General features: G+C 41.6%; 1 protein-coding gene across 3 annotated transcripts in view; it reads right to left on the bottom strand.

Moving 5' to 3' along the window:
- The window catches only part of PAK5 (p21 (RAC1) activated kinase 5), a 299,715-nt gene that overhangs the window by 29,389 nt on the left and 252,335 nt on the right, over positions 1-17,991 (bottom strand). For all 3 annotated transcript variants that reach the window (XM_012455429.3, XM_021665767.2, XM_021665766.2), the window contains exon 4: positions 13,724-14,509. In XM_012455429.3, coding sequence (XP_012310852.2) covers positions 13,724-14,509 — 786 coding nt within the window. The remainder of the gene's footprint in view (positions 1-13,723; positions 14,510-17,991) is intronic.

Raw genomic sequence — 17,991 nt, 5'->3', positions numbered from 1 at the left:
GAAAAATCTCATCCCTCATTAAAGGACATTAGTTTTCAGCTAGCATTTCAGGGAGACATTTCAGGGGTAGGAGGCCTTTTCCCATGCTTCTGAACTCACATACTAGAGGGTGGTATGGACGTATACATATAACATATGTATAACACAGCAGATGTAGGTACAGGTGTGATCCTATGGGGTGTTCACATCCCTGTACCTACATCTGCTGTGTTATACGTATGTTATACGAACACATGTATAACACAGTGTGAACTCCCTGTGCTAAGTGGTGTGAACCACAGGGTGATTCCCTTTGCTAAGTGGTGTGAACCACAGGGTGATTCCCTGTGCTAAGTGGTGTGAACCACAGGGTGATTCCCTGTGCTAAGTGGTGTGAACCACAGCGTGATTCCCTGTGCTAAGTGGTGTGAACCACAGGGTGATTCCCTGTGCTAAGTGGTGTGAACCACAGGGTGATTCCCTGTGCTAAGTGGTGTGAACCACAGGGTGATTCCCTGTGCTAAGTGGTGTGAACCACAGGGTGAACATGTACAATGTTCTCACCAAATAAGAACAAATATAATTGAGAGTGACCAGACTTTGCAGGGGATGTGTGAAATGAAAATGAGGCTAGACCCCAAAGGGAACCCAGCAAAGAATATCCACTCTGACTTGGATAAGTGGCATGAGGGGATTTAGTGGAGGAGAATGGGCGAGCCAGCAAGGGGATCACTGGTATATGATACTACGTGTAGGTCCAGCCGTCACTTCCTGGAAAGAATCAGGAAGGAGCTCTGGCCACTCCTGGAATGGCAGAGGCCTGGATTGTAAAGATACCATATCTTATCATGTGGCATGCTCCTTGCCCAGGGCAGAAAATGCCAATCCATCAATGCACTCTGTTTTGGAAGACCCCGATGACAACACAGTGCTGGATACATAAAAGGTCCTCAGAAAAGATTTGTTGATTGTACTTCCAAGATTGCTCAGTGATCTGTGCCTCCTGACATTCATATTCCTGTGTAGTCCCCTTCTGCACTGCATCACAGTCAATCTGAGTGATCAAAGAATAAGGCAGAGATGATGGCAAGCTCCCTTGGTCACTTACTCAGATCATTTATTTTGGCTTTCACCAGCCAGAATCCTTTGGAAGGGCTAGGTGCAGTGGCTCATGCCAGTAATCTCAGAGCTTTGGGAGGCTAAAGCTGAAGGATCACTTGAGCCCAGGAGTTCAAGGCTGCAGTGAGCTATGATTGCATCGCTGCACTCCAGCCTGGGTGACAGAGTGAAGCCCTGTCTCAAAAATAATAATGATAATAAAATGGAGAGGTCCATGTGGCAAGAAACTGAGGACTCCTGCTAAGAGTTAGCTAGAAATTGAAGCCTTCTGCCAAACAGCCATGTGAGCCATTCTGGAGGTGGATCCTTCAAGCCCAGGTGATCTTTCAGATGACTGTATCCCTGGTTGACATCTTCACTGCAACCTCATGCAACCAAGGTCTTCATGATCTGCTCCCTGGCAGCTTCTCAGTCCATCTTCCTTAGCTGACCCTCTCCACTAAAGCTTAACCTCTCTGCTGTTCCTTAAACACTAAGCCTGGATCTGCCTCAGAATCCTGCATGTGCCACTCCCTCTGCCCAAACCACCCCTCCTAGAAGAAGGATCTTGCTTTTTTCCTCACTCAGTTGTAGTCAAGATGTCAGATGCAGTGAGGATGAGATCCCAAGACAGAATCAATCAGCTAAGCCCTCTCAATTTGTGACCTACAGAAACTGTGAAATAGTAAATGTTTGTTATTCTAAGTTTTGGGGTTAATTAGTTGAACAGCACTATTTTATTGCTTCATGAGGCAGTTTGTTTTAAGCCATGAAGTTTTGGAATAATTTGTTATGCAGAAATATTGATAGCTAGTACATGGGGGAAAATTAAGACTTCTGTTAGCCATGTTAAGTTTGAGAGAGTTATTGGACATCCATGTGGAGGTGTCACTTAGGAGACTTTGACATGCTCCAAGTACAGGGAAGAGTTAAGGTTAAAACATGAATCTGCGAGTCATCAGTGCTTAGTTCATATTAAAAGCCATGATGCTGAATGTGTAAGAAATGGTCTGAGGACCCCAATGTCTAGATACCAGAAACAGCAGAGGGATCTTGCAAAAAGGAGCAGAGAAGGAGTGACCAGTGCTGTAGGAAGGAAACTAAGGAAGCAAGGTGTCTTGGAGCCAAGGGAGGAAACTATTTCAAGAAGGAGGGACTAATGAATCCTGTCAAATGCCACTGAGAAGTGGGATGGGGCATGTTGCTCATTGGATCTGGTGGCATGGTAGAGGCAAGCAGGTGTTTCAAGCTCCTGCCCATCACATTGCATAAGAAGATGCTTATTCTATCACATCGTGGAGCAAGAACTGCACACAGTGGTCTTTTAAAATTGCTACCATAGCACCATGCTCAGTTCTCCTGCACCGTCCATTGGCTCTACAATGACACTGCTTGGCCTGCTGAACATTCAGCAATGCAGCCCTTCCAGCCTCAAAAACACCACACTCTACTAGGCGAATTCACCACTCAGACAGCCTTGGCACCAACCAGCAGGAACCAGGGCAGCTGCTAAGCTGCCCTCCTGCCCTGGTTGCAAAGAGAACACATGCTTTCGAGGGGCATAGGAATGAATTCTGACTCTGATAATTTTAGTCAAAGCAGCCTCTCTGAGTCTTAGTTTCCTTTTCTGTAAAATGGAGTAATAATAATACTTCCTTAGGTCACCGTGAACTCTAAAGGACCAAACACATGAAAGTATTCAAACAATGACTCGCCAAGAAGTTCTACTCGATGTTATTATTATATAAAGTACTTAGCACAGTAATAAGAACGCAAAATAAAATAAATAATAACTGTAATATTATCAAACTATCTAGCATTTATTGTAGACATACAATGTACCTCTGGTATATACATATATATGTTCCTATACATTAATCCTCAAAGCAATAAGACAAGGTGTCTTTAATTGTAATATATTGAACAATGTATGGTTAAAATATTAAAAAACAAGCTGATTATTTTCAAAGCCTCTGTATTTGTGCTACACAAAGAAAATGTGTGTGTGTCTGCTTGTGTATGTGTGTATGATGGAAAGGGGAACGGTAAGTGTCAGTGTAAGTTAAACAACTGGATTCTTTCTTTAATAAGCTCCAGGTTAATCAAGTCTAGGCTAGTCAGCAAGGCCAGGGTGTGAAGAGAAATAGGGTCTTTGGCTTTTATTTCTGAAAGTGTGTCCTGGGAGCCATCACATGCCATTATCACCTGTGTCTTCCTTGGTGGACTTGCTCCTGTACTTTCAACGAAATTGAATTCATTCCCCATAGCACATATAACTGATCTCTGAAGATACATTACAAATGGGAAAGCTGCATTCTGCAGGAATCACAAACACTGCTTTGCACTAATTTAGGCCACTTTTCTTCCTTATCACCTGTCAGCAGCATTATCAGGGTCCCCCTTAACAGCCGGCATGTGGCATAAAGAAGCCTGCCTGCACCAAGGGGAAAAATTCCAGGCAAAGACAGACTGCAGAGCTCTGCTGGGAGCTAACTATCTTCAAAATTAGGCTGTGAGACAAAAAGGTCCTGTTGTCTTTCATGGCTGCTGGTAAGAGGTGCAGACTTTTAAAAAAGCAGGAGTTGAGGAACAGCCAGTATCATAAGAGACAATTTTTTGAACCAAACCCGAGGCACACCCATCAAAGGAGAATGAATTGTTCACTTCAAGTGAGGGAACATGTGGTCTTTCCTTAGAGGACAAATCACTGATTTTGGGAAGGAGAAATGCATGGGTGACCCCGTCTGGGGCCACCAAGTCGCTGAACCCCCAAAGAATCCAGGGCAAACAGCTCCACACTTCCAAGGGGATGACATAACCTAGTTCTCTTGCCCGGGTCAGTCCTTCACTCCCAGTGGGAGGGAATCCAGCACACTGGCCCACAGCCCTGCTCCCTTGCCTACTTTGGCATTTCCAACATTCATTGTCACCTCCCTGATCTGTATAATCAAGGTAGGGCTGGGCACTCTCTTTTTTTTTTTTTTTTTGAGACAGAATTTCGCTTTTGTTGCCCAGGCTGGAGTACAATGGCACAATCTCGGCTCACTGCAACTTCTGCCTCCCAGGTTCAGGCGATTCTCCTTCCTCAGCCTCCTGAGTAGCTGGGATTACAGGCATGTGCCACCACGCTGGCTAATTTTGTATTTTTAGAAGAGGCAGGATTTCTCCATATTGGTCAGGCTGGTCTAGAACTCCCGACCTCAGGTGATCCACCCAACTCAGCCTCCCAAAGTGCTGGGATTGCAGGTGTCAGTCAACACAGCTGACCATTCTTTCCTCATTAAAATGCACAGGGGTTCTCCTAGGAGCCATCGTGGGGCCTCTTCCATCAAGCAACTGCTATGTTAGAAGTATATCCTTGCAGTAGTAACAAATATTTATAAGAATAATGGTGTTTGGTATTTGTTGAGTGCTTTTTACATGCCAGGGACTGTTCTAAGCACACTATGTATATTCTTGCATGTAAACCTCAAGTTGGACAATGAAACAGCCTCTGTAATTGCTTCATTTTTTAGGTAAGAAGACTGAGGCACAGTGGATTTAAGTAGGTCATGCAAAGTTCCCAAAGCTACAAAGAAAGGAGAACTGGGATTCAAATCCAGACAGAATTGTTTCAGTACTTGGGTCCTTGAAAATTCACAGAGATAGGCATCAATGATGAGTGGGGGATGTGGTCTGAACAGAGGCGGGCAGAGCAGGAAGTGACAATCACAGAGATAAAGCCTGGTCAGGGTGTTTCACTGGGGGCCCAGATGTCTAGGCAGCCTGGAGCAAAATGCAAGAATTGGACCAGAACATGATGGATGATAATGTCTAAGAGAGGGGGTGGAAGACAAATTAAGTGTTTTTTGGGTTTTTTTGGCTTGTTTGTTTTGAACAGTTTTGGCTTAGAGAAATCAGCTCAAAACATACAAAGAAAGGAATAGTCATCACAGCAAAACGAGTGGATTATCTGTGTACGTCATTCATCATTTTCCTTTTTGTTTTGGTCAAAGTGGAACTTTGCATTAAGTTACAACACCAGTCAGGCTTTCTTCTGTAAGTTGTTTCAAGGAAGAAAGTGCAAGCTTTCTTCCATGACGAGGCCTCCTTGCCCTCTCACATCACTCTTGGACTTTCATAATTATGTAAATATTCCGTTCTAAATTGTCTTTCTCATAGTACCTATATTTGGAAGGGGGAAAACCACAAATGATCAATTTGTCCATCCCTAATGTTTTACACACACATGTTCATGCATGTGAGAAAGATGTGCAAAGCAGTCCAGCTTACACTGTGCAACCTTTTCTATGACTTGATTTATTCATATATTCTAGAAAAAAAATGAGTAGGCTTGAAGTCCATGTAAGCAGACCTATCTTTGGTATTGTGAAAGGGATTTGGGATCTGATTATTTAGTGAAACCACAATGCAGTGGAATTGGACCAGTGAAAGGAACAATATTTAATAAGCAAATCCAGTGTATCTCTCATCACCTATGATCCAAATCATTTCCAAAAGATTTATGCACATCATTTACCCTTGCAGACCTTATAGCAAGGGCACGGGGTGCAGAGCAAGGGTGGGAAACTGCAATGTTAGAGAAAAAACAACAAAGGCATTCTTCCCACCCCTCCGAAGATAACAGGGCTGTGATTTTGTGAAGGAGTAACTCCTTACTAAGAAACCACGGTCTGCAAAGTTTTCAGGGGGATTTCCATATGGCATGATGTAATGAGAGAAGACCAGGTCAATCGTTTTGCAAATTATAACCCAGCTGCTAAACAGCTTAGCTGTGAGGTTACCAGCTCATTAATTGTCATTGAAAATTTGATACATTTTAAGAAGAAATTCTCTCTACAGGAATCTTTAGAAATACTGACAAAATGAACAAGCAGTCGTGATTGTGATTGTGATTTCCTCTTTTTTTTGGAAATGGTTAATAACATATACTTGTTTTTTAGCTTCCTGACACTTTTTTGTATACCATATAAATTAATACTTAAAGAAATGTGCTTTGTCATGTCTCTATTCAAACATGATCAAAAAAGAAAAAGAGCAAAAAAGAGAGGTTGTATTGTATAAGGGAATAAATAATCCCCAGTTAACAACTCAGCCAGACTACATTTCTACAATAAGCTCAACATCTCTAAGGATAGGGTCAGACACAGGCTTGTGATGTATCAAAATTATAAATAATTATAACGATGAATTCATTTAATCAATCAATTTCACCAGAGGTACGCTGGGGTGGACAGGGCATAAAACTCCACACAGCTATCAATTGCTCTGATTACAGCTGGCTATCAGCCAGAATTCCCCTGATCCATGTTAGTTAAATGCACATTAATCTGAATTTGGCAGTGTAATCAAGGACCTAACTGAACTGTGAAATTGAATTCTGCAGTAGAACATAATTTGACCATTTTATGCCAAGGCTGGGGGAAAAAAAAGCTTGGTGAAGGGAGGGTGGGAGAAAGAAGAGAAGGATAAAAATCCTGCAGCAGCATCTATTTGTCACTGTGGCCTTCTGTTCTAAGGGCAGGGAGGCCGTGGCTGGAGCATGCTGGACTGGGGTGTGTGGGCGTGGCCACGGTGTGGGTCTGTGCCCACAGAATAGGACCTCAGAATGCTCTGTAAAGGATGGTGAATTACAAGGAGTGGGAGGCAGCTGGTTCCAGCACCTGAATGTGATGCTCCAATACACCTTTTTGGAACACAATAAAAAAAAGAGACTGCTCATCTCAAAAATGAAAGCGCCAGCCTGGGTGCTGCTTGCTCTCCATAAATCAAACACAAGATAAAAGTGAATCACAGTCCTCTATTATCTGAGCATGGAAAGGACATCTTAAATTGTCCTGACTTGACTCAAAGGAAAATTTAACAGGACCAGCCTTGGCTTTGGAAGGGAAAACAACTGCTTATAAGAATTCTGGAGAGAATCATTAACTCGCATTCTCTGCAAGGACATGATAGAGATTGACAATTAGGGGAATGGGATTCATTAAACCCTGTGACTCATCTGTCTTTCTGGTTGTGCCGTGCAAATGCACACTGGCCTCACGTGATCCTCCCATGTTGATCTTCCAAAGCACTGGGGTTACAGGCATAAGCCACTGCACCTACCTAGCAGATCCCTCATTCTTCACTCAGAACTTCTTACTAGGCCATCTGTAAGGGTTGGACAAGTGACTCACGCCCTCTACAAACAAGCAAAGCCTAGCTATATGAAGCCACGAATAAATCTGAGATGTGCAAGCTCAAACACACGGGTATTCCAGGCTCTTCCTCCACCTCTGAATTGGCATATCCAACTAACTCCCCACTGTTGCTGCTTCAAACTCAAAGAATGCATCTTCTATTTAAGAGCAGTGAGACACAGCAGATTACTCTGACCTGCAATCCGTCATCACCTGCAGCGATGTGGAGGGACTCTTTGTCTTTGGGGATTGTTTTTGCCTCCCCAGAATATTGTTCAAATATGTCAGGGCCTCTGGGAGAGCTAGGGATGGACAACGCCAGGTTAAATTCATTTTGTTTTTAATTTGGTAATGGGAAAATCCATTCATAATGACCAAAATACAAGTTACTTTGAATAGCAAGAGTATTCATGGGAAGATGTGTCTATTCATATGCAAAGGACACCTAAAGTCTCCATTAGAAGGAACAGACCTTAGAGAGAGTGCACTCAGTCTGTCTTTGTATGTTTAAGAGAGTTCATGACCATCCTATAGGAGCCTATAGGTAAAGAAAACAAATCTAAACATACCCATTATGCCTCTCTCCTTCCCTCTCAGATTTTTGGTGCAGCCCATCAGCTTTCACTAGCAGGGTCGTTTCACACCCATCAAGCCCCAATGGATCTCTGAAAGGAGTTCTGCAGGAATCCTCAGTACAAAAGAAGTTGCTGTTTTGTTGTTGGAGCCATGGCTGAATCTGGGCATGGCAAGTACCACAAAGAACAGTGAATCATTCAGTTATTGATGCAAGAAGACTGGGCCCATTGGTTCAAGTGCTTTTTCCTTCCAGGGAAAGCAAAGTGATAGCTAAGCAGTGAAAATGCGTTGCACTGTTGACGGCAGAAGGAAATGCTGGAAAATCACACCATCCTTTGCTTTCCATCTTTTTTTTTTTTTTTTTTTTTGAGATAGGGTCTTACTCTGTTGCCTAGGCTGGAGAGTAGTAGTATAATTATAACTCACTTCAACCTCAAACTCCTGGGCTCAAAGGATTGAGCTAAGGCTACAGGTGTGTGCCACCATTCCCAGCAAATTTTTTAATTTTCTTGTAGAGACCTGATCTCACTATGTTGCCTCGGCTAGTCTTGAAATCCTGGCCTCAAGTGATCCTCCCATGTTGACCTTCCAAAGCACTGAGGTTACAGGCATAAGCCACTGCACCTAGCAGATCCCTCATTCTTCACTCAGAACTTCTTACTAGGCCACCTGTTAGGGATGTCCTAGGCTGCAGCTATGATCACTTTTCCTGCCTTATAGAGATGGCAGGGGTGAAGTGAAGGGGTTAATTGAAGATGTATAGTTACGTCAGTTCTTGCTTGTTTAGCCTCTGGCTTCCATGCAAGTCTGAGAATTTCGTTTCCATTCTAGAGAGGAGAGTAATCACTGGGGTGGTATCGGGGTCCTCAGGCCAGCTCAGTCTCTGAGGCTTCGCATGGCCCTAAGTCACACAGCAACTCTGCGACTCTGGCCTTCTATGACTCACATTTCTAAAGCGAGAATAGTTGCATTTATAGCCTTCATAGAGTGATAGAATTTGTTCCTATATTTTGAAAATATGTAAAAGATGGCACAGAGAGAACGTTCCTATGGCTGGTGTTAGCCGATAGGGTGATGTGACTTCTAACCAGAATATTCCTGGGAATAATGGCTAACACTGAGTGCTTGCCATGTGCTAGCTCCTTTAGGCTTATTAAGCTTACTTAATCCTCAGGACAAGTTCAAAGTAGGTACTGAAATACTTTACAGATGATGAAACTGGAGCACAGAGAAGATCATACAGCTAGTAAGGGGTTGAATCCAGGGAATTTGATTATAGAACTTACATTTTTCTGTAATGGGTAAGAAAATCTGGATTACCTTTTAAAAAAATCAGAAAGGCTATCACTTAAGGTTGAATAAAGGCATGTGAGTGCCTTAGGGATTTCTGCACCTAACGCTGCCTTTACAGCCCATAGTTCCAACTTTTACCCATGGTTTACACTCTGGGTGACATTAAGGAACTTCTCAAGGATTCCATCCTACCAAGAACAGGAAGAATAAGCAGCATTCCAATGGGCACTGCAAATCTACCCGTCGGTCATCAGCCATTCTTCACCAGCAAGGTGAGGCTGCCTGTAGAATTCGTGTCTGGGCCTGGAGACTTCATGTCCACCTTTCTGCCCCTGGATTGTCTTCTCTGGAAATGAGAATATTCTGGAACACATAGACTTTGGAGTCAGCAGGACATAGTTTTGAATGCTGACTCACTCATTTGCCTTTATAAACTTGAGGAAGTCCATAAAGATTTGGAGTCTCAGCTTCCTCAGATGTAGAGCAGAGGTGATCCTGAATTCTTCCTGAATTGTGAAGACTAAGTTGGGTCATGTTTGCACAATGCTTAGCATGGTGCTTGGAACATAGTAACCCTCACATCACTGCCACCATTCATCTACATGCTACACATGTAGACTGATGTGTAGACTACTCATATTAATAATTAAGCTGCTGTGATTATTCACTTACTTAACCCTCATACATTATAATGAGATGTGGGCTGTCTTTATCCTTATCTTGTAGATAAAGAAGTGGAGGCACAGTTAAGCAACTTGTTCACCCAGTTACTAAGTGGCAATGTCAAGACTCAAACCCAGGCAGTTTATCTCTAAAACTTACACCTTTAATAACTGCCAAAATGTGCTTGATAAATGGTAGTTATTGAACAGTTGACCTTAACTGGGCCAAGTTTACCCTCCTCTTCCTGTAGGACATTTGGCAGTGTCTGGGTATATTTTGGTTGTCAAGAGTGAGGGAGAAATGCTATGGGCAGCTAGTGGGGGAGAGGCCATGGATGCTGCTAAACATCCCATGATGCACAGGACAGCCTCCCACAATGAAGAATTACTAGGTCCAAAATATTCATAATATCAAGGTGGTGGACCTTGCTACAGAGTGAAAGGGGATGATGCAACTGAATTGTCAAATTAATTGCTGATTAACTGCTAATACAACTTCATTGCTTCAGGTATTAAAAGGAGCTTATAATCAGGCAGGTCGCAGGCTTTGCATCCTCGGAAGCTGCCCCTGTGCTACCAGAAATGCATGCAATGCCTGGTGAAAGGCTTAAGCCCAAAGAGTTGGATCCCAGCTCTGCTGTGAGCACACTGAGCCTCTCAAAACCCCAGTTTCCTCATGTGTACAAAGGGGTCAAGAATTCTTGCCTTACAGATCCGTGAGGCTCAACAAAACATGGCATGTATCTGGTACACAGAAAATGTTTAATGAACTTGTGAGATTGTTATGCTGGGGGCTTCTTAGTGACTGCAGCAAGAAACGGATATGGTAGGCCAAAACAAAGACACAAGCAGGTGGCTGCCTGATTCCTGGAGAGCACAGGAATGAGCAAAGTCAAATACATGGTGACAATTTCTCCAGCTAGCTTCCTTCCCTGAAAGGCACATTTGTCTGCAGGCGAGGGCGGAAAGCATTCTTTCTCCATATCTGGCAGTTTTTATAACTTTGTAGTGGGAATGGGGATATTTGGTTTTTGTCTGGCTTTGTTTCCCGCCCTCCCAACCCCAGGGTTTCATCTGCTCAGCTCCAGCAAAAAACACTTAAATGTAGGGAGTGGAGGCCAGCATCAACAGACTCAAAACATTCTTGATTCCTGTCATGCTAACAGGGAAATTAAGTAGGTGGATAACACTGAAGGAGTTTTTCTTCTGTGGGCTAACATTAATCTTTTTTTTCTCTAGGACAAAATGTAAAACTGTACGTCAAACACACACACACACGTGCGCATATACACACATACACACGACCCTTTTCATTTCTGCTCCATCTGAAGACCTACACAAGTTTTGTGCTTCCTTTTATTACTGGAGATGAGAACATCACTTAGCCTCCTCTAGGATCCTCTGCAAAGCAAGGCCGACTCATCTGAGTCGTGACCGCTATTTCTTCCCTCAGCTGGAAATCCAAATGTGATTCATACACTCTAAGAGTACAGTTCTAAAGACACAGGCACCTCGGTCTTTTTAGAGAAACATTATATTTTTAATCAAGTAAACGTTTTAATTACTAACCTGTGTCCCACCTCCTAACCTCCCACAAAACACAAAACCTGCTCATGAATCTCTCACAAGTTTCCTGTGAAACAAGGAGCAGCAGCTTGCTTCTTTGCACTCATGATTATAAGGGCTGAACACCCTTTGCAGAAGTTCCTGTGAGTGAATATACTGTAATTTTGCTTTTTATTTATTTATTTTTTGGTGAGGCACAGTAGTTTGTGCATTGTTTCTGGGCTGGCAGAGCCAGATTTCAGGGCAGATCTGCTTTGTCTTATATTTGGAAGTCTGCAGGACAGTGGGAGCCTGCAGGGAATTAAAAGCAAATTACTCTTCCCTCCCTCCTTCTTCTACCACTTAGACTAAAGTTCTGGTGGCCACTGGGTATTCTCATGGGTTTTCTTGGCAAATGAAGTCGAATCCCCGAAATAATATCTGCCCAAATAATAGGAAAATATTGAGCAGTGAGAAATACCAGACTTGAGTTCTTGTCCTTGTTTTGCAACCAACTAACTATGAAACTGTAAGTGTATCATATGGCTCTCTGACCCTCAGTTTCCCCTTCTGGGAAACGAGTGTGCAGGGATTGCTGGTGAAATCCCAAAAGCTCATGCTATATGAAAATGTGGACCCAGGGATACCAGTTCATCCTTTTTTTTTTTTTAAATCAAGAGACTTCCTGGATGTTGGAAATGAATACTGGGTGGGCTACACATGTTCATAGGCCAAATAAGACTCCAGGGCTGAATGAAGCATCATCTGGGTGATGTTTTCTCTGTAACCATGACCCCAAACAGCTCCCTAATACAACTGTGCAAACAAACTACACACACAAAATCTTGGAGAAAAAAAATAACCACCAATGTTCAAAGCCTGAGGATGTAACTCAATTCAGCTATAGAACATGTTAACTTATTTATTTCATATCACTCACAGAAATGCACAAGTGATATGCACAAGAAGTAGAATAAGCTATCTCATGTATCATGAGACATGAGTATGACTCCAAGTAGATTTTGCCTGTGGTTAATTAGACCTCTTTCCAACCATCACCCCGGCAAGAACATAGGAAGAGAAAGCAGTCATGATACCCTGAGTGTGGATATTCAAATACATTAACACCACGAGATAAAAAAACACTGTTACTATGTGAATTTTAACTGGAGGAACATATCTCAGGCCTTTATTTATCAAGATTTGTTTTTAATTTTATATCTTGAGAACTAAGGTGACAGCTCTTTTATTTCCTCTAAAGAATGAAGTAACTTCAACAATACACTCAAATGGCTTCTCTTCAACATCTTGGATGAGGTTTATGAGAAATAAGAAGCAAAGGAAAAATATCAGCTATCTATAATCAATAAAGCAGGTGAATGCAGGCAGGCTTGCCTTCCAGAGTTTTCTGTGCTGCCTACCAACCTGTTGAGTGTTTGGTATAAATAATGTCCGTGACTACCCTGTGAGAAGTCACGTTTCTCTCACCTGCTTCAAGACCTCTATGTAATTCACATTCCATTTTCACTTTTGCTGGATAGGTAAGGTAGCAAAAACATTTCTAAATGACAGGGAAAAATAAATCACTTGCACATTCTCAAAAGTATTTTCCAAGGCTTTAGATCTTCAGACCCACAGACCTTTCTCTGTGCTTTTAGATTCACTCACTTTTCTGCCAGTGATTCCCAAACTTTAGGATATCATGGACCAGTCAAATTTCAAAGCACACTTGGAGCTGCTAACATTTAAACAAAATTTAAAAGAGGAATTACAACAAAACAAAGTAAAAAGGAGACCAAAATGGTCCAGCGGTCCAGCAACCATCTGCCTTTCCCAAATTTCATACAAAAAAACAATATTTCAAATCAAAAATAGTAGAAGGTACATACTCTTAAAATGAAGTATCATCCCCTGAGTTGAATAAAATAAGCTTTATTTAAAAATTACCATGTGATTCTGATTTTTTTTTCCTTTTTAGCAGGTCCATGCAAACTTTGCCAGAATGTAGGAACCACTGTATGATTCGATCTAATGTTCTAGGATTGTATATGACTGATTCACTCCTTAATAAGGAACTTAGTGAAATACAATCACATAATATTTATCATTCATATATCAGAATATCTTTCAAATAAAAAAGTTTCTTTGCCTTTTAATGAGAAACCGTGTAGGAGAGCCCAAAAGAGATTTTGATTTTAATGAATACATGTGCCTTGTCCCAAACCTTCTGCCCTGGTACGTCACAGGCGGAGATAAGGTAGGGTTTTGATATTAATTTTCCCTTAAAAGGCAAACAAGTACTCTGCAATCTGATCGTTTAAGAAGGTCGTGCCAGCACCACCCCTGTGGAGGTTTTTGCACGCTTGAGGGAAAGGAGGCAGCGAACGTTACCTTTGGAATGCACATTGTGGGCTCGGACAAGCGAGGGTAGGTGTAGGAGTTGTAGGAGTGTCCTTGGGGATGAGTTTTAAATGCACTTGCTCCAAACGGCATCATCGGTTCCTGGAGCCCCGAGCCTGACCTGGACCTCTGCCGCATGGCGGGCTGAGGGCTCGTCTGATTCAGGTAAGATGACTTTGGCCTCCTGTCATAGTCATCCAGGCTGGGTCCCCATTCACTTTCGCTGTAGGCCAGGCTCTCCTTGGAGCACCCGCTGGTCCCTGCAGTTCTAGAAGGTGTGAATTGGAATGAATAATCCAGATGGGAGCTACTTGAGGCTCTCTGATACTCCCACTTGAGGTCACTATACTCACTTGGTTTGCTCAGTGAGTCCAAATGTGAGTGATAATCTGCAGAAAATCTGGCAAAATCGGATTTAAAAGGCTTCATCTCAGAATAGTAGGCCTCCCCGTGCTTCATTTTCATTACATGCCCATTTTGCTTGGCTGCGTGGCTGCCTCTATAATACGGATCCAGATCGTCTCCATAGAGACTCTTCTCTCTGTACTTTTCAGTTGTGTAGTCAGCAGTAGTATCGGATTCGCTGGAATACTGGGAGAAGGTGATGAAGCCATTTTCTTCCACGTGGCCTGGACCGTGGCTGGAGGCTCCCTGATCTGGGGTGGGTGGGCTTTCTTTCCTTAGGGAGTTGGAGCGAGTCACCGAGATGTTGTCGAAATCCTCTAGCAGGCCATTGATGGAGGTTTCCTTGCAGGGTTTGTTTCCTCTAACGATTGTCTGGGAATAATAAAGGGAATATTGTTTAAAGGAAATATTTCATGCCTTTAAATTGATGGAGGCATCCCACCCCGACTCCATCCAAATTAAACTGCAGAAGAAAAAGACCCAGGAATAAAAAATTATAAAGAAAAAAATTGATTGACTTCAATGGTGAAGTAAATCAAATTGCAATTATTTCTTACCTATCTTAATAGAGACATCAATTAAACATCAAGAAGACAAGTAGGAGACTACATAGGCTATCGCTGTTTTATTTACTAGTTTACAGGCAAATCCCTTTGCTCTAGTTCTTCTACCTAAATAATAGGCTCTAACCACCTAACGATGAACTGATAAATATAATTTAACACTGTTTGGTAATAAATATAACTGTTTGGTAATAAAAAATGATATTGATTACTGTTTTACATTCGTTATTCAAATGATTTTCAAAACCAGAAGGCATTGTCACCCAGCTATTAACATAAGTGGAAATGAGTGTACATTTTTTACCCTTATATGGAAGACACATAATAACTGAGGTTATGAAATTTTATAGATGAGGAAGGCACTTCCTGAAACTGTAATTAGGAAACAGCTTGAAGATTATTTGTGTGATTTATGATCAAATGTGATATTCTTATTAAGTGTATGACTATACTGCTTGCTTGCTATGGCTACATTTGTGTCTATCATCATCACCGAATTTTGGAGGGCTTAGTAATGATTGTTGCACCTGGATTTTAATGAGACAAATTGTTCCCTTTAAACCTAAATAACACCAGAATACCAAGAACTGAAAGACATCGCAAACCACTTATAAAGCCCATCAGCCATGCCTTGACAATGACAAGATTTGCAGGAAAATATGATGGGAGTGGATAAAAGAATAAAGAACAAAGAGTTATGACTTCAGACTTCCAGGATTTTAAGAGAAAGATACCTTTGAGCAAGTAGCAGGGAGTTCAAAACCATCTTGGATAGTACTATAGAAGATTTCAAACTGGAAGAGGAAGTCAAAATTGTCCTAGAGCTGACGTTTTATAGATCTATCCATGGTGAAACACAGGCTTTATTTTTTTCTCTCAAACAGTCCTGGACTAATACTTTGGTTATATACCCTTTCATTTCAAATAATTTTTTTAAATTTTAGAATAGTTTTAGATTAACAGAGAAGTTGCAAAGAGAATACAGAGTTCTCATAGACTTCTCATCCAGTTTCCTCTTCTGTTAAGATCTTGCATTGCTTTTAAGGAAACTCCATGTTCCTGCAGATTTTATTAATTTTCTCCTAAGGTTCCAGAGTTCCATCCAGGATAACTCGTTACATTTATTTGTTATGTCTTCCAAGTTTCCTCTGGTCTGTGACAGTTTCTCAGGCTTTCTTTATTTTTTTTGATGAGCTTGACAGTTTTGAGGAGTACTAGTCAGGTATTTTGGAGAACGTTCCTCAATTGGGTTTTTCTGATGTTTTTCCCATGGTTAAACTGAGGTTATTTGGTTTGAGGAGGAAGACCAGAGAGTCGCATGATGTTCAGGGTACATATCATCGACATAACTTAGTAATGATGATGTTAGCCCTGATTATCTGGGTGAGGTAGTACTTGCCAGATTTCTTATACACAGAGTCACATTCCCCTCCCCTTGCTTTCCATATATTGTATTCTTTGGGAGCAAGTCAATAAGTGTAGCCTCTACTCAAGGGCCAGGGATTTAAGCCCTAGCTTCTAGTGTGTGTGTGTGTGTGTGTGTGTGCGCGTGCGTGCGCGCGCGCACGCGCGTGCATTGGTGGTGGTATCTATGTAAAGTTGTTGGAATTCTTCTGCACAGGAGACTTGCTTATTTGTTCCCATTTACCTATTTACTCAATTATTTATTTATATATAAGGGTGAATGGACTCATGGTTATTTATTTGATACTTTGGATTATAATCCAACACTGTTATTTGCTTTGCTGCTCAAATGGTTCCAGCTTTTGTCACTGAGAGTTCTCTCAGGCTGGCTGCTGTGTCCCTTTGACAATACCTCTTCCTTTTATTTTTTGAGCACTTCTTTATTTTCTGTCACTACAAGAAGCTCCAGGTTTATCTTGCATTTTCATCACCCCTCCTCCCAAATCAGGCATTTCTCCGAGGAACCCTAATGGTATGACAAATGAAGATTTGGTTCTGGGTATACTCATTGCTACTGAGTGTCATTGCCAGGCATCAGCAAACAGAGCTCCATAATAATGTTTGTAGCCTAACTAATGAATACACCCACACACATTTATAATTATATCCATCCATCTGTATCTATGTTAACCTAAACATAAATCCATATTAAAGTCTCTGAATCTAATCAAGTACCACATAGTACATTCTAGCCATTTCCTTACTTACCTGTAACTTTGCTCTGTAACAGTAAAAAAATGGGCCCTACCATCTGCCATTCATTTGCTTATTCAGTGCTAGCATAACTATTCAGCAGTTTCAGATTAACCCACTCTACCATGAGAAACAACCTTGTCAACTCAAGCACAGTGTTTATGTCGAGTCCTTTATTACTTTACAGTTATAGTTTCCATTCAAAGCACTGTTTCTAAAGTTCCTCAAGCTAGTGTCTTCTTTCCTGTACCCTCTTCAATGAGGTTATGTCATATATGTGTGATTGTTGGACTCTGCGGTCACATTCTGCATTCTATCCCAGGATCCTCTGACCTTCTGGTTTATTTTGTTGTTGTTGTTGTTTGAAACTGTATATATTAGTTACTCCTTGTGCTGCAAAGCTCTATGGGCATTGACAAGTGCAAAGAATCGTGTATTCACTGTTAGAGTGCCATACAAATTAGTGCCACCAGCTGCAAAAAATATCTCCTGAGTTTCCTCTAGTCAAACATTACCCTCTTCTCAAACCCTTGATATCACTGATCCATTTTCTGTCCTTATAGTTTGGTCTATTCTAGAACATAATATGGATGGAATCATACAGTCTAGAGGCTTTCAGTTTGACTTCTTTCACTTAGCATAATATATTTAATGTTCACAAATTAATAGCCTAGTCTTTTTGCTTATTCTTTTTTTATTCCATAATGTGGAATTACTTATATGGAATGTAGTCATCGTTAAGGGCAGTGCATACATTGATGGATTGATTGACAAAATAGGGAATGCTCTGTTGGAGCCTCCCTTAGAGAAAGAAAGAATCATGTATATAACCTGGGACCTTTCCTCAGAGGAACAACACCCATGCTCACCTCACAGATTAACTTGGGAGAAATAACACCTGTGAACAGGGAATGATGAGCAGCCTTGGCAGAGGAAAGGATGAAACAGCTATAACTCAGCCTTAAAAATATCATGTCTATTTCAGCAGTTTTCTATTTCAATTCAGTTGTATTTTCCCTGGTTACTACTTTTTTTTTTTTTTTTTTTTTTTTTTTTTTGAGACAGAGTCTCGCTCTGTCACCCAGGTTGGAGTGCAGTGGTGCAATCTTGGCTCAATGCAACCCCCGTCTCCTG

Source organism: Aotus nancymaae, unplaced genomic scaffold (assembly GCF_030222135.1).
Source record: "Aotus nancymaae isolate 86718 unplaced genomic scaffold, 86718_ANA_hifiasm-v0.15.2.pri h1tg000029l, whole genome shotgun sequence".
Lineage (NCBI taxonomy): Eukaryota > Metazoa > Chordata > Mammalia > Primates > Aotidae > Aotus > Aotus nancymaae.
The sequence above is the reverse complement of the archived record's forward strand: the minus strand, read 5'-3'. Positions and strand labels throughout refer to the sequence as shown.